The following is a 20,439-nucleotide window of genomic DNA, read 5'->3' on the forward strand; positions in this document are numbered from 1 at the left end:
GCGAGGCGGCTGTGACGCAAAATTGCAACGAACAAGAAGAGCTGAGCGCGGATACAAACAACAGAAAGCGGACCCCTCAAACAACGACACAGACCACGAGCGCGACAGACTAGTACACGACCGATAACAGACCTCATGACCGGCGACTCATACTGCGAGGGCATACTGCAGTCAGCTTCGAACGAAAGCTAGCTGGAGTGCAGCAAGAAACGCACATCCAGGTTCCCTCATATCCACTCAGATCAATCGGGCTGCAGCGGAGGGCAAAGGATGTGAGCTTGGTCCAAGCCGGCGAAGAGAGGCGAGGCACGCACGTATGGGTATCGCGCCACCTCCCAACGAGGTTACCTCCGACGAGCGTCCCGCGGTAGATCCACCTCCCGCGACTGTCGGGCGTGTATTCCTTGATGATGGTGAACATGCCGTCCCATGCCCTGACGCGGCCCTTGAGCACGAATTGACCCCACGCCGAGTGTCCGGTGCCCGTCAGGAGGATCTCGTACTCGCCCTCGGGATCATCATCGAAGCCTGCCTCCTCATCGTCTTCCCACCATGCTCCACTGCTGCTTCCACCTGCAGCACTGCTCGAGGCCGTCGAGCTCGAGCTGCGCGCGCGCTTCGCCGCCCGCAGTGCGGCGTCCTCGGTCCCAAGGCGCTCGGCGTCGACCGATTCGCGGCGGCGCGACGTCGACCTGCCGGCTGGCCCCTGCGACACGGCCGTCCCGAACGACGGGCGCTGCGGCCCGGGCTGGCCGACCTCGAAGCCGGCATTGAGCCACGGGCCCTTCCCGCCCGGCTTCTGCCCCGGCTCGAGCCGCACAACGCGCTCCTCGAGCTTCCACACCTGAGGCTGGTCGCCGAACGGGCCCTCGTACAGGCTGCGCATGCGTCCGCCGAGCATGTCGCGGTACGAGTCAAAGTCGAAGAAGGAGAACCGGCCCTCCCAGCTACCCGTCAGGTCGCCGCGCGTGTACAGCTTGGGCAGCCCGAGCGAGCTGTATGGGTCGATGCACGACGCCAAACGCGTAAAATCGCGGTCGTGCAGCCGCGAGGACAGCTCGGGAAGGGAAGTCTTGGTGGGCCGGCTCGACGCCGTCAGCGTGTTTTGCCCGCCCGCTCCGGTCGTGCTCGGGAGCGGCGCGCCGAAGGTATGCTGTGCAGGAGTCCCGTGTCCTTGGAGCATGAGATCGCTCTGCACGGCCGGGTCCTGCTCGACGCGGAAGAAGAAGGAGAAGATGGCGGCGTGTGCGAGGTTGGGCGGGGCCAATTCGATGCGTCGACCCATGTGCATGATCGCCTGTGCTTGGGAGCGCGGGCGCAGGTCGGCGAAGAAAGGCCCTTCCGGCGGTGGACGGACAGGGTAGTCTTCGCGCGTGACCGGCAGCGAAGGGATAGTCCACGGCGCGAAGAAAGCGTCGAACTGCGGAGGTCCAGGTAAGTGTCTGCATTATCTGCGGGCACATCTGGTGAAAGCACCTTATGTGCGGCAAACACGTATGGCTTGAGCACAAAGAAGCGCTCGTCCGACTCTTGCTGCGTCTCCTTCGAAAGGTCGTCTGCGAGAGTTGACTGCCGTTAGTATGGGTGGGCCGATAACGTAGCGCTCGTACGCACCGCCTCCGAGCCACCCAATCCATAGCCCCAATGCCCTTCCTGCCGTCTGTCGCGGCCAGCCCGGATTGAGCGCCTCCGCAAGAAGCGAGTGATCGTAGAAGAGTCGCATGTATGAACGGAGGTCGGCGTATTCGAGCAGATGAGGAAGGTTCTTGCCGTCTGAACGACGCACGGAGTGAGTCTCAAAACAGGTGAAACCGGACGGGAAAGAAGGCGCACCATTCTCGAGCAGCATCAGGTAGCAGGTCCACAGGTTCTGTGTGAGGTCGTCCGGCTCCGGTAGCGTCGGCCTGCCGTGTCGCGGCGTGAAAGCTTGCAGCCTCGGACTGCTCGGGCGCGAGCTACTAGGCGGGATCGCCTGGTTGACGACAGCCGTCCGCATCTTGCGCAGGACGGCGCAGCGCCGCTTGAACTCGGCAGCATAGTCGCGGTTCGTCAGCGGCCGCCAGGGCGACTTGTTGTCCGGTTCGAAGTCGGACGGGCTCGACGGGCGGGTAATGCTCGACATGGGATTGAGCTGCAGGTCCGTGTCGACCTTGACCTCCGGTAGCGTCTCGAGCAGTGCCCGCTTCTCGCGCTTCTCCTCGATTCGACGCATCTGCAGTGCATTCGGTCAGTCGTTGGATGCGTGGCAACGCGCGAAGAGCACTCGCCTGCGTCCATCGCCGTTCTACGCTCTTGGCGTCGAAGCGCTCCTTGAAGAGGTCGGCATAGAAGCCAGCGTTCTTCGGCCCGAGCACGTCGTAGAAGCGACGACTGCGGACATGCACGCTGTCAGCGAGGCGTCCCACCGGTCTTCGAGCGCTCTGCGGGCCGTTGCCGAGGTGCCGGACAGGGGAAGCGCACCTGAGGACGAGGAGGTGGCCGAGCTCTGTGGGCGGGCCGACGGGGGTGAGGCGACACACGGCCTTACCGACGGCCTCGATGAGCTCTGGCGGGAGGCGCTCGATGGTCGCGGGCGCAGGCGAGGGCAGCTCGAGCGAGATGGACTCGAGGCGAGCGGCGACGGCGATCGAGGGAGACGCGAGCGGGGACGGCGGGGACGCGGCTGCCAGCTTGTCTGTCAGTCTCTGCAGCCTCGCTGCAGATTCGGGAGCAGCGTGAGGGGACGCGAGAGGAGCGAGGTGCGGCTCCTTTCCCCCACTCTCGGTCCTTGTCCGGGCAATTGGGCCCAGCCTCTCGCGCTCAAGTGTCCCGCTCGCCCAGTCGCTTGGCCAGCACTCGGCAACGTGTGACGCGTCACTGGATACGGTCAGGTCAAAACACCGGTCTCGCTCAGACTGTTTCCGCGTCTGCTTCCCAGATCCAGCGCGCTGATGCGGTAATGCGGTGATGCAATGCGTGCGGCTTGACGCCCTGTACAACCTCAAAGTGCCCGCGGGTCTGGCTCACGCGAGCCTCACGAGCGTCATCGCGGCTCGCAGTGTCTCGCCCAGTACCTCGGCCGCCTCATCTGCTGCACCTTCGGCGACAGCGGATCCGGTACCCTTGAGACCCGAAGCAACGTACGCTGCCACGAGGAGGAGCTGGCCTGTCACGTCGAGGAGGGATGTGAGGAGCGGAAGAGCGTAGACTGCACAGGGAGAGATCGGTCGAGCAGGCTTGTCAGTGTGTTGCGTGTCGAAGCACGACATGAGACAGGTCAAAGGAGTTGATATACGCACCATCGGGGTCGTAGTCGAGCTTCCAAAGGAGGAGAGAGCCTTGATGGGCGAGCACGAGGGCGAGGGCAGTCTGATGGACGGTTCGTGATCAGCTTCGTGATGCTCGAGTTGACGGTTCAAGGTGGTGAGCGCACCTGAATCATCGTGACCACCACGAAGCCTCCAGCGAACGCGCCCGTGACGGGTACCTGCCCCGTCAACTTGACGAAACCCAGGAACGCCAGCACGACGGGGCACGTGAGCACGAACAGCGTCGCCGCGACGACAAAGTAGTGTTCGCGGCGGTTCGAGTGCAGCGCGGTCGAGATGCGCGACACGAAGATGGCGCCGGGGACGGCTGTGAGGGCGGTGAAGACGGGCGAGACGAGTGCGAAACCCGGGTAGGCGTTGACGTAGGTTTCGAGAACGAGGCCGGAGCCGCTGCATGTCGAGATTATTCTAAGTGGTCGGGTCGTCGTGCGGAAGAATTGGCTACGCACCTGGAGATGGCCATGGCAGCGAAGAGTGGACCCCACCCGACCGTGAGAAGCTCTTGCACGTAAGCGTTGCGGAAGGTCAAGTAGACGCAGACGGCGATGGCGCCGAGGAGTGCGATGAACACGAATGTCGAGACAATCGTGCCTGCAGAGGGCGCGAAAGTCAGTCGGGTCTACATTGCTGAAAAATGGGCGAGATGGGCGAAAGCGCACCCATAAAGAGAATGAAGAGGCTGCTCAATCCACCGAGAATGACGAGCGTCACTATGTCGCCGAGGGCCGAGGCTATAGGCGTGGCGATGTTATCTGCTCACATATCACACTTCAACGTAAGTGAAAGGTCCGCTCCGCTCGGGTCGAGAAAAGCATACGCACCCGGATTGACGCGGAAGCGGCGACAGAGAACCACGAGGGAGCACATGAAGCTGCCGAGGATCCCGCTGCTCAAACCTGCCGCAAGCATGCTCACGCAGAGGACGAGGAGGGCCTCGAAGTAGCCTCCACGAAGGGCTTCCGTCGCGTCCAACCCGCCCGCGGCCGCGTTCGTCGCCGAGCCGGCGTTGTGTATAGGGTGCTGCAGCGCGTGGTGGACGCCCTTGCGCGACACCATGCCGAGGATGAAGGCAATGAGGCCCGAGATGAGCGAGACGATGAGCGCCTGCACTTGCAGGAGCGCGAGATTGCCCGTGATGAGCGAGCGGCGCGTCAGGCGCAGGTCGAGCTCGCCAATATTGGCAGAGGTTGAGAAACGTGCGGCGAGGTTCATCTCGAGGTTGCCCTTGAGATTGAGCAGGATGGGGATGAGAATGAAGAGCTCCTCGATGCGAATGAAGACGCGCCAGGTCTGCGGGGTCGATTCTGCAGTCAGCAATGTCAGAATTGTCAGGTTGATGCTACGCACCTGTAGTCGCTGGAGCAGCTCGCCCGTCAAAACGGCTCCAACGAGCGAAAGCAAGAGGACTGGGAGAGTCTGCAGAGCCAGCAGGGTCAGCGCAAGAGTCTACCCGCGAGTTCAGAGAGCAAGACGCACCTCGCGCAGCATTTCGGACGTGAATGTCTTGCGCTGCTGCTTCGTCATACCGCCTAACATCCGTTGAACCAGCGAACCCTTCGCTCGCGGCGGTCGGTCGTCAACGCCCGTTGCTCCCGCATGGCGTTCCATCCCGCTTAGCGCCGCGTCGTCTTCAGTCGACTCCTCGAGCGTCGAGACAGGCTCGCCCCGGATAGCCAAGAGTCCCTCGACCTCGTCGTCGCTGTCGTCCAGGTCGGTGTGCCCATCGACCTCGCGCTCCTTTCCCTTGTCGGCGCGACTGAGCGCAGGCGAACTATCTGCCAGCTCGTAGCCGTCGCTCGGTCCTGCTGTAAGGTGCGAGGCGGGCGGCATGGTCGCTGGACGCGAGTGTTGTCGCGGAAAGGCGAGCCCAGAGCGCGCTACACTCGCTCGTCGGGCTTCGTTCGACTTTTGAGAGTCTTGTAGAGTGTGTGCAGGGTAGTTGAGCTAGTCAGCCGAGCTCGGCGAGCTGCGAGAAAGCAGCCGACTGTGGTGACGGGATCAAGCGCCGCGGCCAAGTCGTGCGGAGGACGCGCTCGCCCCACGCTCTCCCGAAGCTTGCATCGGACAGACGCGCTCGTGCGAGCTGCTGCCTTTGGCTGTTTGAGCCCGCCTGCCTCGACGAACGAGCCGTCGGCGACGAACTGGCCGGACTCTGCTGGTCCCACACCTGCCTTCATCGCGTTACCACGACCGTCGGGACCAGTTTGGGGGGCACGAGGCAGGTCTACAGGGTGAGTGCCAGCCGTGCATGCTCATCGGGCACGCTCGGATGGCCGTATACACGCGCGAAATGGGGGTCGGCAAACACCGCCTCCCCATCCAGCAGCCCCGCCCTAAAGGGCTGTGATCGCCGGCGATACACTCGAGGGCGTTAGAGACGCGTTCTCTGTCTCGCGGCGGGCCCTAGTGTGGGATAATGGGCTTTTGACATCGCGCTCCACTCGCGCCTCCATCCCCGGCATTTCGCCCAGCAGACTGCTCTTTCTCGTGCAGTAGGACACGCTGACACTGCCTGATCTCGCACAGCTTCGCGTGTTGTTGCCGCCATGGCACCCCCGCCGCACCACGGGGCGCCGGCACCTCCAGCGCCATCCGCCTCACCGGCGAGCGAGTTCCTGCCGTTCAACATCCCGCCACCTCCGCCGCCAAATGCGCCGATCCGCCTCTGCGCACAGGGCACGGGGCCCATCCCGTCGAGTGACCTGTCGAATCTCTACGCGAGCCTGACGCTCTCTCGCATGGTTGCCAACAACCGCAAAGAGTGCATCGCGGCCAACCGCGCGCTGCTCGCCGCGCGCACCGGGCCTCCTCCGAGTGCGAGCGCGAGCGCGGGGGCAGCTGGTGGGAGCGATGAAGCGGTCCGGGGCCGCGAGGCGTCCGAGCGGAAACGGCGGCGAGATGAGGAGGATGCGCGGCGGGAGCGCGAGCGGTCCGAGAAGGCCGAGCGCGAGCGCGCTGAGCGTCTACGCGACGAAGAGCAGCGCGAGCAGGCGCGGAGGGCGCAGCAGCAAAAGCAGCAGGAACGACAGCAGGCGCAGCAGGTCAAACCTGAGCCGGGCGACGACGATCGCAAGGTTCGCGACTCGAAGGACAAGCAGCGCGCGGCCGACGTGCTGCAGGTTGTGCAGAACAACGAGGCGCAGCGGCGGACGGACGGGGACGGTGACACCTCGATGGGCGATGCTTCCGCGGCTCCGTCGTCGAGGGGGACCCCGTCTGGCACCGCAACTCCTGCATCAAAAGCCCCTGCAAAGGGTTCGTTTCTATCCGTCCTGCCCCGTTCTTTCCTCTCGCTCACGCTTTGGTTTCATAGGTGCACGCTCCCAGGTCGTTTCGCCTGATCTGGAAGACGAGGTTGCGCAGCCCAAACCGCCTCGACAGTCCGTCCACTCCTTCATCTCGTCCCAGCACGATTCTCACACAGCTCTTCTCTGCAGTTCCGACCGCAAGAAGCGCAAGCGAGATCATGTAGTCGATTCGGACGCATCTGATTCAGACGACGGTGTGCTTGTCTACCCGTTCTCGTTGCGATCCACTTGCTCATCAGCTCTGTTCGCAGACCGCCCTCTGCTGCAAAAGGTCCGCACACTTGACTCGATCAGCGAGTCGCCTTCTCCCGCTTCCTTCGCCCCTCAATCCTCGCATCATACTGCTGCGTTGCGGCAGAACGGCATCGATGGCTCAACCCTCATCGAGCGCAAGCTCAAAGAGGAGCGCTTCACCAAGGTTTGTCGTGTCTTCGTGATCAGCACGTGCATGCGGGTCTGACCGTTCGTATCTGTAGCACTCGATCCCGATCAAGCCGCCTGCGCCCGGATCCGCCAGCGCGTTCTACGTCCCCTCCGTCTCGCTCGCGCCGCCTCGACCGCCCGCCGTCCCGCCTCCTCCGACCCCGAAGCGACAGGCCGACGTCTCGGGCGACTTCTCGAATGCCAAGCCCGGGCAGCAGATTGCGCATTCGACCTTTACCAACTGGGTCGACGCGTACCTGCGGCCGTTTGGCGAGGACGATCTGGCCTTCCTTGCTGCCAAGGTGCGCTCACAATCTACTTGCGTTGATCTGACACGCCGGCTGACCCTTTCACGCCGCTGCAGCCGGAAGACATGTCGCCCTACCTGATCCCGCCCCTGGGCAAACACTACCTCGACCGGTGGGAGGAGGAAGACACGGGAGGGGCGCCCGCATCGGGCTACTACGTCTCTCCGCTCGAGCCGCCCGTCCTCCCGCGCCTGCGCCCCGACGCCCTGACGGAGGACGCGCTCCAGACGGAGAACGTCTTCCTCGGCCCGCTCAGCGAGAGGCTCATGGCTGCGCTCGCAGTCGGCGGCAGCAGCGCGGCGGGCGTGCTCGAGGACGAGGGCGCGAACGGCGCGGGCGAGGGCGCGAACGGCGCGGGCGAGGGCGCAGGGGACGACGCGGCGCCGCTTCAGCCCAAGCTGCAGCTCGATGCGGTCGACCTCGAGGAGCGCGTCAAGCGCGAGTTGCGGTACCTCGGCGTGTTGCCCGACGAAGAGGTGCGCTTCTCTTCATTCGCGGATGCACACTTACTCCACAAACTAGTGAAGCTGACGAGCCGGACCCGCCCTGCAGGTCGACTGGTCGTCGCGCGAGGACGACGAGATTTCGGCAGCGCTGCGCGCGTGCCAGCGGCTGCTGCACCAGCAGACCGAGCTGAACGAGGCGCGCAAGGCCGTGCTGCAGCAGCTGGTCAAGGACCGGATGGCGTACCAGGACTACGAGACGGCGCGCGACGCGCAGGAGCGTGTGATCGAGGCCGGGTGGACCAAGCGCATGCGCGTCGACGTCAAGAAGAAGAAGAAGGGCAAGGAGCGCGACCGGCGTCCGGGCGGCGGGGGCGGCGCGGCGGCGGGCGGGGCGGGCGCGGGCGACGGCGACCCGAGCAAGGCGCCCGTGAGCGCCGACCTCGTCGAGGCGGTCGAGAAGCGCGACCGCCTCGTGAGCACGTTCAAGCCGTTCTTCGAGGAGGACGGCGGCGACCGCGGGCGCTTCTTTGGCCTGCCCGAGACGAGCGTGTACGAAGAGCTCGAGGGCTTGCTGGACGACGACGAGCCGGCGAGCGGTGGCGGGGCAGTAGCAGCAGCGCCAGTCTAGTCTGGAGCACGGCAGAGAAGCAGTAACAATGAAGTTCCCGTGTTGCATCACTCTGAGTGTCGTGCAGGGAGCGGGAGGAAGGAGGGGGAGGAGAAGCACTCTCGCTGACCGGATCCCTCGCTGGGGCGGACAGAGCTGGTTGTAGGCTACGCACAAAGACGCAAGAAGCATGCAACCAGCGCGCGAGAGGGCGGCGGAGAGGGCGCGGGTCGTCGTCGTCGTCGCAGGCGGGAGCTTGCCCGAGCGCGCGGGCGGCCTCTCGCCCTTTTCGACCCGTCGCGCTCTCGCAGCTCAGGCCAAGTCAACAGGGGAAACGATGGTCCGTGCAGCGCCCTGTCCCGCCTGCCCACACCCGCGCTGACCCTCTCGCTGCCCCCCGCCGTGCCCGTGCGCCCGCCCTCGCGCCATTCGACTTTGCGTCCCCTCGCCCTCGCCCCCTGAACTTCGCGCGAATGCAGGCCGTGCGTCCCTGCCAGCCCCTGTACAAGTCTCTGCAGCAATGCTGACCTACGCCCCTGCCCCTCCTTGCGCCGCTCGCCCGTGTCTGCCCCCCTCCGACCCGGCTCCTTCGCACCCTCAGACTCAGTCCGCCGCTCCTATTGTCATCGACGGCAAGGGCCACCTCCTTGGCCGTCTGGCGTCCATCGTCGCCAAGCAGCTCCTCAACGGCCAGGTCCGCCGTCCCCCTTCCCCGTCCTCCACCGACTCGAGCTGACCCCGCTGTTCGAGCGCCCCTGCAGAAGGTCGTTGTGGTCCGCACGGAGCTCATCAACGTTTCGGGCTCGTTCTTCCGTGCCAAGGTCAGCTGCGCACCCATCGTCCGGCAGCGCGCGAGGCGGGACGAGGGAGACGGAATGGCGACTTGAGGGAGGACGAGCGCGGCTCGGCGCATGGGTCGCAGCTCTCGCACGGCACGAGCAGAAGGATGCAGAGGAACAGCGAGGGGTCGGGATCAGCGTTAGAGAGGTTACGCCACTCGAGGGCGTAGAGCGGCAGGGTCGGGATGACGGCGTCAGGGTTGACGAGGAGCACGACACAGGTGGATCCGCTGGCTGCGTCCCGAACATGCTGACGCCCTGTCGCGCTCACAGCTCCGGTACCACGAGTTCCTTAACAAGCGCCACCTTGTCAACCCCAAGAAGTCTGGCCCCTTCCACCACCGCGCCCCGTCCCGCATCCTCTACCGCACCATCCGCGGCATGGTCCCCCACAAGGTGCGTTGTCGCTGCGCCCGCCTAGCGCAATCCAGAGGAGTGCTGACGAGTGCTCCTCACAGACCGCTCGCGGCACCGCGGCCATGGAGAGGCTCAAGGTCTTCGAGGGTGTTCCCCCTCCCTACGACCGCAAGAAGAAGGTTGTCGTCCCGCAGGCCCTCCGCGTCCTCCGCCTCAAGCCCGGCCGCAAGTACTGCACGATCAAGGTGCGTTGCCGGCCTCGCGCTGCCCCACTCGGCGCGGCGTGCTGACCCTCCCGTTCGCGACCCGCAGCGCCTGTCTCACGAGGTCGGCTGGTCGTACCGTGACGTCGTTGACCGCCTCGAGGAGAAGCGCAAGGTCAAGGCGGCCGCGTTCTACGAGCGCAAGTCGGCGGCGCAGAAGGCCCAGGTCGCGGCGCTCAAGTCGGCGACCAAGGCTGCCCCCATCTCGGAGAAGCTCGCCGCGTTCGGCTACGCCTAAATTCGCCCCTGCTGTTCGTGCGCGCTCCACTTGACTGTGGAGTGCGCGCGCGCCGGGTGAACTGGGCCGTGTGTCGAGTGTGTGTTGCGAACGGATGCGAGGCGCGGGAACGGAGGAGCGAGGGGAAACGAGGAGGGGCGCTGGCATCGTGGGCCCCTCGCGCGTGTTTGTTGTGTGTGATGGACGGGCCGTTGGAATGCCACCTGCTGCCCTGCCCGACCCCTCCTTTCGCTTTGGTCTGCCTGCGTGAGTTCGGCGTGAGAGCGAAGCTCCTCTTTCGTCCCTCGCCTTTACACGTCTTTGTCTTCCCTCGCGGTTCGAGCACCCGCCAGCGTCGTGCACTGCACACACATCTTCAGCGCGCCGCCGCAGAACCGCCGGAACCCCGCTCGCCGCTCCCCCTCGGAGGTCGCTTTCTTGGCCGACGCAGCTGTCGCGGGAGGATGCGCACGCAGCTCACGACGGCGTGGCTCGTGCTCGCCCTGCTGTGCACGCTCGCAGGCGCTGCCCGGCCGCGCCCGCACATCCTCAAGAAGCGCAACCCGACATACGCGCCGCTGTCGGAAGGGGCCATGAGCGACCTCGCCGCGCTGTCTGACCTCGACAAGACTCTCGACTGGACCGATGCGGGCTCGGAACTCGCGAGGCTGCTCGTGCCGCGCGTGCCGGGCAGCGCAAACTTGACGAGGGTCCAGGGGATGGTGGAGGGCCATTTCAAGCGCCTCGGATGGGCACGCTCTCGCTCCGCCTGTGATTCCAGGCTCTCGAGTCTGACACGTGCATCTGCAGGACGTTGAGGTGGACGAGTTTGAAGACGACACGCCCATTGGGAGGAAGCCGTTCAAAAATCTCGTCTTCACGCACGACCCCTCGGCACCTCGGCGGCTTGTCCTCGCGGCGCACATCGACTCGAAATACTTTCCGACACATCCAGAAGACCAGTTTATCGGCGCGACCGACTCGGCTGCCCCGTGCGCCATGCTGCTCGACGTTGCGACCGCTTTGACTCCCTGGCTCGACGCCCGTAAGGCGCGCGTAGCGGAGGACGGCGGCGAAGAGGGGCGCGACGGGCAGGGCGAGACGCTCCAGATCATCTTCTTTGACGGTGAGGAGGCATTCCAAGAGTGGACGCACACCGACTCGATCTACGGTGCGCGGCACCTCGCGCGCAAATGGGCGCAGACGGACGCTTCGCCGTCTGCGATCCGCTCGACGCCCCGCTCGCCTCTGCGGCGCATCTCGCACTTTGTCTTGCTTGACCTCCTCGGCGCGCCCAACCCCGTCACCCGCAACTTCTTCACGCCGACAGGGTGGCTCTTCGACGAGTTTGCGCATGCCGAGGAGCGCCTCGGGCGCGCGGGCCTGCTCTGGCCCGGAGTCGAGGGCGATCAGTACACGGCGCAGCGCGGCAAGCTCGGCGCGCGCGAGCGCAGCTTCTTTGTCCCGCGCTCGGGCGGGCAGAGCTACGGCGGACAGATCGAGGACGACCACTTGCCTTTCTTGCGCGAGGGCGTGCCCATCGTGCACCTCATCTCGGTGCCGTTCCCGCAAGTCTGGCATACCATCGCCGTGAGTCACTTCGTCTCCGTTCCGCCTGCGCAGTATCGCCGACAGACCGGCTCACCCGCCCCTGGGTTCGCAGGACGACGCCTCCGCGCTTGACCTCCCGACTATCAAAGCCTGGAGCCTGATCGTGCGCCTCACCGTGGCCGAGTACCTCGGGCTGGACCCGACGGCCGACCTGGCCAACACGAACGGGGCGTCGACGGCGGTGCGGAGAGACCAGGGCGAGCTTGTGCGTCCGTGGTTGATCGCCTTCTCCCTCGTGTGTGCTGCGACTGTCGGAGTGGTGCTGACTAGATGACACCCCTTGTTGGCGCTGGAGCAGTAGATAGGGGCTTTGGGGGACTTTCCGTAGCAATCACCGCATCATGTTGTCTTCGTCGTCCGGCTCTCGCACGCTCCCGAGAGCCAGGAGAGCAAAAGCCGGGCACGGCTAGCACTACAGCCGAGCACGCGGCGGTACGAGAATACAACAAGCTGGGCTCACGCGGCGTCGAAACATGCGATCAGTCCTCCTCTCCCGAAAAGTCTTCGTCCTCGTCATCGTCCACCACCCCGACGATGCCACCGCCCGACTTGTTGAACTCCTTGCCGAGCGCGCGGAGCTGATCACCGAAAGCGGCGCGAACACCGGCGTTCCTGCAGGGCGAGAAGCGCGTGAGTCGCGTACTCATGAAGGGCACGATGGGGCAGACGTACGTCGACGTGTCCCAGATCTGCAGGTTCGCCTTTGAGCCGGCGACAGCAAGAGTTGCCGGGTCGTCGGGGCAGTACGACGCCGAGAAGACCTTGCCCTGTGGAAGAGTGAAAAGACTGTCAGCCGAGTAACGCAGGCGAGCAGTAAGGAACGCTAGACGCACCACTCCGAGGTCGCGCGCCGTCACGAGCGAGATGTTGCGCTTGCCGCCGTCCTGCTCTGCGACGTTCCAGACCTTGACCATGTTGTCCGTGCCACCGGTGACAATGCAGCCGCGCACAAGCGGGTTAATGTCGAGACTGGCGACGCTCGAGTCGTGCGCCGCGAGGGTCCACAGGCTCTTGCCGCGCTGGACGCTCGACGGCTCCTTGGCGACGGCGAGCATGCGCGAGTCGTACGCCTGCACGCAGCCGTTCTCCATCGAGACGAGGAACGACGCGGGCTCCCACGGGTCCCACCGGAGGCACTCGACGTCCGAGTCGACCTTGGTCCCGACGCCGGCGTCGGGCGCGCGCGAGTCGAACACGCGCACGGTGCCGTCCCACGCGCCCGAGAGGAGCACGGTCGGCTCCTTCGGGTTCCACATGACGCTCTGCACCTTGTCGCCGTGGAGCGTGTCGAAGGAGCGCAGCGCAGGCGACGAAGTCGGGCGCGAGAGGTCCCACAGCTTGATCGTCTTGTCGGCCGACGACGACGCGAGCAGGTTGCGGTGCGACCGGTTCCACGACAGCGACAGGATGGCGTCGACGTGGTACTCGGCGTTGGCGACCACCTTGGGCTTCTTGGCCTTCTTCTTCTTCTTCTTCTTGCCCGATGCGTCGGTCGATGCGGGAGTGGCGGCGGCGGATTCTTCGGGCTGCGGGGCGTTGGGATCCTTGGGCGGCGGGCCGAGGATCGCGTCCGGGTACAGGCCGTCGACCACGTCGAGGGACCAGATCTCGATCTCGGGGTCGAGCGTGCCGACGGCGACGTAGTTGCCCTTCTGGTCGTCCGCCTCGGTCCGGCCGGGGCAAAAGTCGAGCCATTCGAGGCAGAGCGGCATGGCGGGGAGGAGGAGGTCGTGGTGAACGTAGAGATTCTCCTCGCGGTCGTCGTAGACGTAGATCTCGAGCTGCGAGATGTCGTCCTCCGTCTTTGCCGCGACAAGCAGGTTGTCCGTCGGCCGGACCTCGAGCTCTTCCCGCTCAAGCTCCGCGTCCTCCTGCTTCTGCTCGTGTCAACAACGGGGTAGGAGTAAGCGTGAATTTCGTCTGCAAGAGCGAGAGACAGGCGCTACGTACCGACTCGAGGGTGATGTAAGGGTCCTCGTCGTTATTGCCGTAGTAAGTCAGGCCCTTGATGTTGCTGAATGCGCCCATCGCTGCAGAGTCAGCAAATCGACAAAGGCGTCAGTTACCTGTCCTGAGCGATGCAATCCAGCCCCGATAGAGAGGGAAACGCACCGACACCTCCGCTCTCCTCCTCGTCGTAGTTGTCGAGGTCGTAGATCGCCAGGTCATCCTCGTCCCCCTTCGTCGCTGCTGCTCCTGCGCCAGCCCCTGCCGAGCCCTTCGCGGCCGCCTTGATGCGCTTGGCAGCAGCTGCAGCTGCGGCCGTTGCATCACCTTCATCGCCGTCGACGGCCATGTCGGCGTCCTCATCGCCGTTCTCGGCGGCAGATCCGTCCTCACTGTGACGCGGCGAGCAGATTTCAGTCAGCCATCCACTCGAGAGAGAGAGTGCAGGCAGCACGACGCCAGCTCGACCGCGAGACTCACTCTTCCCAGTCCTCGTCTCCCTCGCCCTCGCCCTCGTTCGCGCCGCCATCCTCGTCCTCGAGCAGCTTGGCGAGCTCGAGCTCCATCTTTGCGGCGTCGAGCTGGCCCTTGGCGAGGCCCTGCACGCGCTCGAGCTCGCTGGCGTCGACCGCGTACTTGGTCGGGTGCTGCGCGGCGGCGCCGCGCGGGATCCACGAGAGGGACGAGATGAGCGACGTCATTGTTGCTAAGCGGGGCGTGGGATGTGGTAGGGAGCGTGGGAGGACCGAGGAGGCGGTGCTGAGGGGAGAGAGAGAGGTGCAGCTGCTGCTAGAGCGCGTAGGGCCGGTGCTAGAGGCTGGGGGTCCTACTGCGGGCTTGGACGAGCTCCTTCTGTTCCAGGCGGTGCTGCGTCGCTAGCTGCGGTGTCCTCGAGGCGGTCGAGGCGGAGGTGAAGCTGTCGAAGGTCTGGCGCAGAGTCGCTGCTAATGTGCGCTGCTTGGGGTTCGTAACAAGCACGCAGAGCACAGCACGCTCAGACAAGACTCGAGCTGCGAGTGTGCAGGCGTCGAGCGAGCTCTCGTCCTCATCGCCCCGGCGCGTCTCTGACCCAAGCTCAGGCGTAATCGCAATGTCCAGCTACCAGTATTCACCGCCCCTTCTTCTGCCGTCTACGCAGCTCCTCGTCTATCGCCCACATGCCTGCAGCGAACTGCTCCGCCGTCAAACCCGCTTGCGAGCCAGCGACACCGTCCCTGCGAGATCCGAGAGAGGCGTCCACGCGGAAGCGTTCGCACCGGAAAGCGTCAGCCACCGTCTCGCTCAGAAGACCGAGGGAGTCAAAGCTCGAACGCACCAGATCTTCCGCAGCTCGTGGTCCGGCAGCCGACTGCGGCGCCACAGCTCGGCGACGACCGGCGCAGCGAGCGTCTTCTCGTCGCCTGAGCCGGGCTGCGGCCCGACGTCGGCGCGCGTGGCAGCGCAGCACTGCTCGAAGACGCGCACGTAACGCCTTCGCGCGCCTGTGTCGGGATCCGCTCCGTCGGCCTTGCGAGCGGGCGACGCGTCCGGCACCGAGTCAGACGAGACCTGAGGCCGTCTCGCTGGCTGCCGCTGCGTCGAAGCGCGCGACAGCGACGGGTACGCGCTCGAGAGCCGCTGCGACGAGAGCGACGGCGGGGCGTACGGCTTGGACGCGGTCGCGAGCGCGGCGCTGAGCGGGTCGTGTGTCGTCGCTTTCGAGGCAAGTGCGGGTCGCGGAGCAGTGCTGGCGGCGCGGGGAGTGCCGGCACTTGGTGTCGTAGTGGAGGGAGGCGGTGGGACCCAGCGCGGCGAGGGTGCCGGGCCTGCGCCGGGTCGGGGAGGAAGGGAGGGAGATGGGCCGTTCGAAGCGGGAGACGAGCTTGTCGAACTGAGGGTTGCGCTTCGCCGCGGAGGAAGCTGAGGTGCCGATGATGGTGATGGAGCGAGCGAAGGCGAAGCCACGTTCAACGAGGCAGAGCGAGTTGGCGACGCGGGCGAAGACCTGTCGGACGAAACCGCTTCGGTCGGCTTTGCTGGCGGTCTGGGCGGCGGCGGGGGCTTCTTCGCCACCCAAGCTGGCTGAGGGCTGGGCCTGCCTTTCGGCGAACCGGACAGGGCAGCGCCCGTCCCGCTGCTGCCCGCTCTCGACCTGCCTGCCTCGCCGGTCGCGCCCAGCTGCGCCGACAACGCCGCTTCTGCCCCACCAGGCTCCGCCGCTGCTCCTTGCTTCTTCTGGCCAAATAGAGGGCGGCTCGGCGGGGCGCGCAAAGCCGTCGGCGACGAGGGCCGCTCTCCCTGCGCAGCGACTGGCGAAGTAGCGGCCGACGCAGGGTCCGTCTTGAGCCCCGCTGCGTTTGCGCGGGTGGTGTCTGTCGTCAGGCTGCTCGTCGCATGTTGTGGCTGGGATTGATTGTACCGCGACAGGAGCTGGGCGACGGGGAGGCGCGGTGACGGAGGAGGGTCGGGAGGGGTCGTCGAGACGGGTGACGGCGCGCGGACGCCGTTCAGAGCCGGAGGCCGAAGCTGTGCAGTGTTCGGTGTGCCTCGTGTGCTACTTGGGCCTGACGGGACGCTGGCAGAGGATGTGCGGTCGGGATGAGGTGGGGCGGCAGATGGACGAGGAGCGGGTGCAGCGCGCGATGAGGGCTGCAAGGGCGCAGGTGTGCTCAGCGGCGAGTTGGCGGCGGCCTCGAGCTGCTTGATGCGGTCCCGCAGCGAGAGCGGCGAGGGAGCGTCGCCGTCTGCCATGCGCCGAGCCAGAAGAGGAGGGAGCGAGTTGGCGGTCGTGGAAGCGAGTACCTACTGCCAAATCTAGAGTCGAGCACTCGAGCGTGGGAAGCGGGCGGCTCGGCTTGCCGGCGCGCGCGCGTGCGGGGTTGCGGCCACGCAGAGTCAAGTCGGCGCTGGAACGACGCAGAGCGGGGAAGGCCCACCACCCTCGCCCTTCTCCCGTCGCCCAGACACTCGCAGTGCGTACAGCGAGCACTCGCTCGAGCACCTGAGACGCACCCTCGACTCACCCGCACCCGCCCCAGCTTTCCCTCATGCTCGCCCGTTCCGCCCTCTCGCGCTCGGCAAACATCATCACCCGCAAGATGCAGACCAGCGCAGTCAACAGCAGCGCAACCTGGATCAAGGACCCCGCCGCCCTCGCCGCAAAATACTCGTGCGCCCGCCCTCCCCCTCTCTCTCGCCCAGCGTCACGCCCTTCCCGAACTCGCTTCATCTGGGCGTTCTCGTCCCGCTGCACCGCCGGCACGGACAGGCTGGAGACGCCGCAAAAAGATGCACTCGCTGCAGTCGCTGGTCTCGGCGGCAGCGCACCCGAGCCAGTGCCCTGCCTTCGCACATAACTCCGGCCGCAGTCGCCGTACCCTGGTCTTCGGTGCTCTTCGGCTCACTGCGCATAGCACGAGCCCTGCCCTTCATGTGCGCATCGTACTGACACTTTCCGCACCCTCCGCAGGCCATTCAAGTCGGTCGACCTCCCCAACCGCACCTGGCCCGACCAGCGCATCACCAAGGCGCCGCGATGGGCCTCGTCCGACCTCCGCGACGGCAACCAGGCCCTCGTCAACCCCATGACCATCGAGCAGAAGAAGCGGGTATTCGACCTGTGCGTCCTACTCGCCCTCGCCCCCGCTCTTGCTCGCGCAGAAACAAGCTGATGGACCTGGTGCACACGCAGCCTGGTCAAGTGTGGGTTCAAAGAGATCGAGGCGGGCTTCCCGAGTGCGAGTGAAACCGAGTTTGCGTGGATCCGGCAGCTCATCGAGCAGAAGCAGTGCCCGGACGATGTGTGGCTTCAGGTGCGTTCTCGTCCTTCGCCTCGATGCCCTTGCCTATGCCAATCCGCTCACCCTGCCCTCTACTGCGTCCAACAGGTGCTGACGCCGGCGCGCGAAGAGCTTATTCGGCGAACCTTCCAGGGCGTCCGCGACGCCAACAAGGTCATTCTCCACATGTACAACGCCGCCGCCCCCATCTTCCGCGAGCAGGTCTTTGGCAACACGCAGCAGCAGACGATTGACCTCGCCGTCAAGCACGTCAAGGTTGTGCGCGAGCTCGTCGACGAGGCGATCGTGCGCGGCGACCGCACCCAGTGGCAGTTCGAGTACTCGCCCGAGGCCTTCTCGCAGACCGAGCCCGACTTTGCCGTCCGCCTCTGCAACGCCGTTCAGGACGCGTGGTTCGGCGCGCGTGACAAGTCGAAGGAGGCGCCCATCATCTTCAACCTCCCCGCAACTGTCGAGGTCGCGACCCCGAACAACTACGCCGACCAGGTACGGCTGCGCTCCTGCTGCGAAACGCGCTTGTGTACTCGCATACTCACTCGACACTATCGCAGATTGAGTACTTCTGCCGCAACGTCCAGGACCGCCAGCACATCATCGTCTCGCTCCACACCCACAACGACCGCGGCACCGGTGTCGCCGCGTCGGAGCTCGGTCTCATGGCCGGTGCGGACCGTGTCGAGGGCTGCCTCTTCGGCAACGGCGAGCGCACGGGCAACGTCGACCTCGTCACGCTCGCGATGAACATGTACACGCAGGGCGTCTCGCCCGAGCTCGACTTTAGCAATATGGAGGAGTGCATCGAGGTCATCACGAGCTGCACCGACATCGGGGTCCACCCGCGTGCGCCGTGGGCGGGCGAGCTGGTCTTCACCGCCTTCTCGGGCTCGCACCAGGTGCGTTGGCCGCCTTTGCTCCCACCGAGCCCATGACTGATCAGGCTCTTTCGCTGCTGCAGGACGCGATCAAGAAGGGCTTCCACCACCGCAAGCGCGACGAGTCGAAGCCGTGGCAGATCCCGTACCTCCCCGTCGACCCGGCCGACATCGGCATGACCTACGAGGCCGTCATCCGCGTCAACTCGCAGTCGGGCAAGGGCGGCGTCGCGTACCTCGTCCAGCGCGCGCTCCAGCTCGACCTCCCGAAGAAAATGCAGCCCGCGTTCTACCAGGTCGTCCAGAGCATCTCGGAGCGCACGGCAAAGGAGATCACGGCCGACGACATCGAGAAGGCGTTCCGCGCGACCTACTACTACGGCCCCGAGTTCAACGGGCGCTTCACGCTCGTCGACTACTCGTTCGCGACGGGCGCCGATGGCAAGAAGTCGTTCCAGGGCACCGTCTCGATCGACGGCGCCGAGAAGAAGATCAGCGGCGACGGCAACGGCCCCGTCTCTGCGCTCCTCAACGCGCTCAACGCCGCGTGGGACGGCGGCGCGCACAACCTCGAGGTCAAGGAGTACTCGGAGCACGCGCTCGGCGCCGGCTCGGACGTGCGCGCCGCGTCGTACGTCCAGCTCGTTGACAAGGCCTCGGGCCGCGCCGTGTGGGGCGTCTCGAGCTCGACCGACGTCACCGAGGCCTCGCTCAAGGCCGTCCTCTCGGCCGCGAGCAACGCTGCCGTCCCCGCCGAGCGCCGCTTCGCCGAGATCGAGGACCAGGTCGTCGGCTCGCGCGTCTGAGCCCTCGTCCCGCATCCGATTCGCTGTCTCTCCCCTTCGCAACCTCTGTCTAGTCGTGCCTCCGCTCTCCTCGTCTGGACGGCACCTTGTCCAGACCCTGTGACGCTTCACCTGTGCAGTATCTCCAGTTCCCGAAGCCTCTCGCGAAAACATGCAACACCCGACATGCGTGACCCTGTAGTCTTGCTTGCGCTTGTCTTCCGTCGGAGAGCAGGGCGAGATGCGATTGAGCATCGTGTTTAAGTGGTGATGCCGAGAGCCTGCGGTGCGAGCCATCATTTCGGCGGTCAGTTCAGCGACCACATTCTGCGCCTCGTAGCGCCTCTTCTCTCACAACTACAGCCTATCGCGCTGGATGCGCGCAGAACCGGAGGAAGCCATGAAACACGGCGCGCGTCAGCGCTTTTCCGAGCAAAGTCGTCGAATTGCAACGCGGTCTGCCGCACATTCGCGTCGGCTTCTGCATGTCGCAAACACCGAAATGCCTCGTACACATGCTTTCTCGTTCCGGCAACGGCCCATCGGTGGCTTGCCCAGGCGGACGCATGGTCAATACTTGAGAAGGCCAAACGCCTCTCCCTCAAGCACTTGCAATGAGGGCATCCGCACGCTTTGTGATACGTGGAGATGTTACAACGACGCGTGTGAGGAGGGACGAGCACGGGCGCCGGAATTCACTGGGAGAGAAGCGATGACACTTCGCAGTCCGGCTCAGACACACGCGGCGAACAGATGGACGGCAGTGGACGGCAGGCAGAACCTCGAATGGAGGGACGACAGCACAGAATGAGCATGATACTGGTCAGTGGAGGAGAGCGACAGCCTCGGGCGGTCTTTGGACCGTCCGGCGCCCATCTCTACGTCTGGTTGCGTTCAAGCAAGCGCATGCGGGACTTGAGTTTGGTCATCTCCTGCCCCATATCTGCCAGCCTGTAGAGCTTGTGATCAAACTCAATCGTCTTGAGACGCAAGTCGAGGTCTCACTCGTCGCGCCGGATGGGGGCCAGGTCTCGGTATGCCCAACGACCTTCGCAAATGCCTGGCGCGTCAAGGTCAACGGATGCTTCGCTACTGGAAGCGGTCAAGCTGCGCACCGTAGATCAGGCCCGGGACGGCCCAGCCGAGCGCGACGGCACCAATCAGCATATAGACGGTGTCTACGACTCCGCTCAACGTTTGGCGGCTACGGCCAGGCGCACTGCTTTGATGCGGCGCACTGCCTTGGCGAGGCGCGTCACTTGTCCCAGATGTGCTCGTGTGACCGGCGTCGCTGCCTTGGCGAGGGCCACCCTCTTTGCCAGCTGCACTTGCCGTGGCTGCCCTCTGGCCAGAGGCCCTCTTTGCCAGA

At 65.4% G+C, this 20,439-nt stretch overlaps 7 protein-coding genes across 7 annotated transcripts; 4 read left to right on the forward strand and 3 right to left on the reverse strand.

Moving 5' to 3' along the window:
• Positions 1 to 133: 133 nt before the first annotated feature.
• Positions 134 to 5,138, reverse strand: JCM10292_007570 (uncharacterized protein; the record flags this gene model as incomplete). Its single annotated transcript, XM_076646659.1, has 16 exons — positions 134 to 152; positions 216 to 251; positions 315 to 1,420; positions 1,477 to 1,556; positions 1,615 to 1,773; positions 1,834 to 2,212; positions 2,268 to 2,370; positions 2,461 to 2,695; positions 3,077 to 3,187; positions 3,279 to 3,348; positions 3,413 to 3,698; positions 3,758 to 3,899; positions 3,968 to 4,060; positions 4,130 to 4,598; positions 4,656 to 4,724; positions 4,785 to 5,138. 16 exons carry the CDS (start codon positions 5,136 to 5,138, stop codon positions 134 to 136), a joined length of 3,711 nt encoding a protein of 1,236 aa, XP_076507901.1.
• A 716-nt stretch (positions 5,139 to 5,854) lies between these two features.
• On the forward strand, positions 5,855 to 8,421 carry NGG1 (histone acetyltransferase NGG1; the record flags this gene model as incomplete). Its single annotated transcript, XM_076646660.1, has 7 exons — positions 5,855 to 6,563; positions 6,622 to 6,688; positions 6,746 to 6,810; positions 6,868 to 7,034; positions 7,093 to 7,341; positions 7,404 to 7,823; positions 7,900 to 8,421. 7 exons carry the CDS (start codon positions 5,855 to 5,857, stop codon positions 8,419 to 8,421), a joined length of 2,199 nt encoding a protein of 732 aa, XP_076507902.1.
• Positions 8,422 to 8,920: 499 nt separating this feature from the next.
• Positions 8,921 to 10,097, forward strand: JCM10292_007572 (uL13 family ribosomal protein; the record flags this gene model as incomplete). The annotated part of the gene is made up of 5 exons (XM_076646661.1): positions 8,921 to 9,094; positions 9,162 to 9,221; positions 9,513 to 9,635; positions 9,698 to 9,841; positions 9,909 to 10,097. 5 exons carry the CDS (start codon positions 8,921 to 8,923, stop codon positions 10,095 to 10,097), a joined length of 690 nt encoding a protein of 229 aa, XP_076507903.1.
• Positions 10,098 to 10,540: 443 nt separating this feature from the next.
• On the forward strand, positions 10,541 to 11,988 carry JCM10292_007573 (uncharacterized protein; the record flags this gene model as incomplete). Its single annotated transcript, XM_076646662.1, has 4 exons — positions 10,541 to 10,828; positions 10,887 to 11,666; positions 11,740 to 11,892; positions 11,986 to 11,988. 4 exons carry the CDS (start codon positions 10,541 to 10,543, stop codon positions 11,986 to 11,988), a joined length of 1,224 nt encoding a protein of 407 aa, XP_076507904.1.
• A 178-nt stretch (positions 11,989 to 12,166) lies between these two features.
• PWP1 (rRNA-processing protein PWP1) lies at positions 12,167 to 14,335 on the reverse strand (the record flags this gene model as incomplete). Its single annotated transcript, XM_076646663.1, has 6 exons — positions 12,167 to 12,299; positions 12,360 to 12,454; positions 12,521 to 13,564; positions 13,638 to 13,717; positions 13,800 to 14,026; positions 14,115 to 14,335. The coding sequence occupies 6 exons, from the start codon at positions 14,333 to 14,335 to the stop codon at positions 12,167 to 12,169; spliced, it is 1,800 nt and encodes a 599-aa protein (XP_076507905.1).
• A 407-nt stretch (positions 14,336 to 14,742) lies between these two features.
• On the reverse strand, positions 14,743 to 16,364 carry JCM10292_007575 (uncharacterized protein; the record flags this gene model as incomplete). Its single annotated transcript, XM_076646664.1, has 2 exons — positions 14,743 to 14,848; positions 14,950 to 16,364. The coding sequence occupies 2 exons, from the start codon at positions 16,362 to 16,364 to the stop codon at positions 14,743 to 14,745; spliced, it is 1,521 nt and encodes a 506-aa protein (XP_076507906.1).
• A 296-nt stretch (positions 16,365 to 16,660) lies between these two features.
• On the forward strand, positions 16,661 to 19,091 carry JCM10292_007576 (2-isopropylmalate synthase; the record flags this gene model as incomplete). Its single annotated transcript, XM_076646665.1, has 6 exons — positions 16,661 to 16,782; positions 17,083 to 17,232; positions 17,305 to 17,425; positions 17,501 to 17,899; positions 17,965 to 18,306; positions 18,369 to 19,091. The coding sequence occupies 6 exons, from the start codon at positions 16,661 to 16,663 to the stop codon at positions 19,089 to 19,091; spliced, it is 1,857 nt and encodes a 618-aa protein (XP_076507907.1).
• Between the last annotated feature and the right edge of the window lie 1,348 nt (positions 19,092 to 20,439).

Source organism: Rhodotorula paludigena (assembly GCF_050403205.1).
Source record: "Rhodotorula paludigena JCM10292 DNA, Rt_paludigena_JCM10292v1_ctg5, whole genome shotgun sequence".
In the NCBI taxonomy this organism is placed as follows: Eukaryota; Fungi; Basidiomycota; class Microbotryomycetes; order Sporidiobolales; family Sporidiobolaceae; genus Rhodotorula; species Rhodotorula paludigena.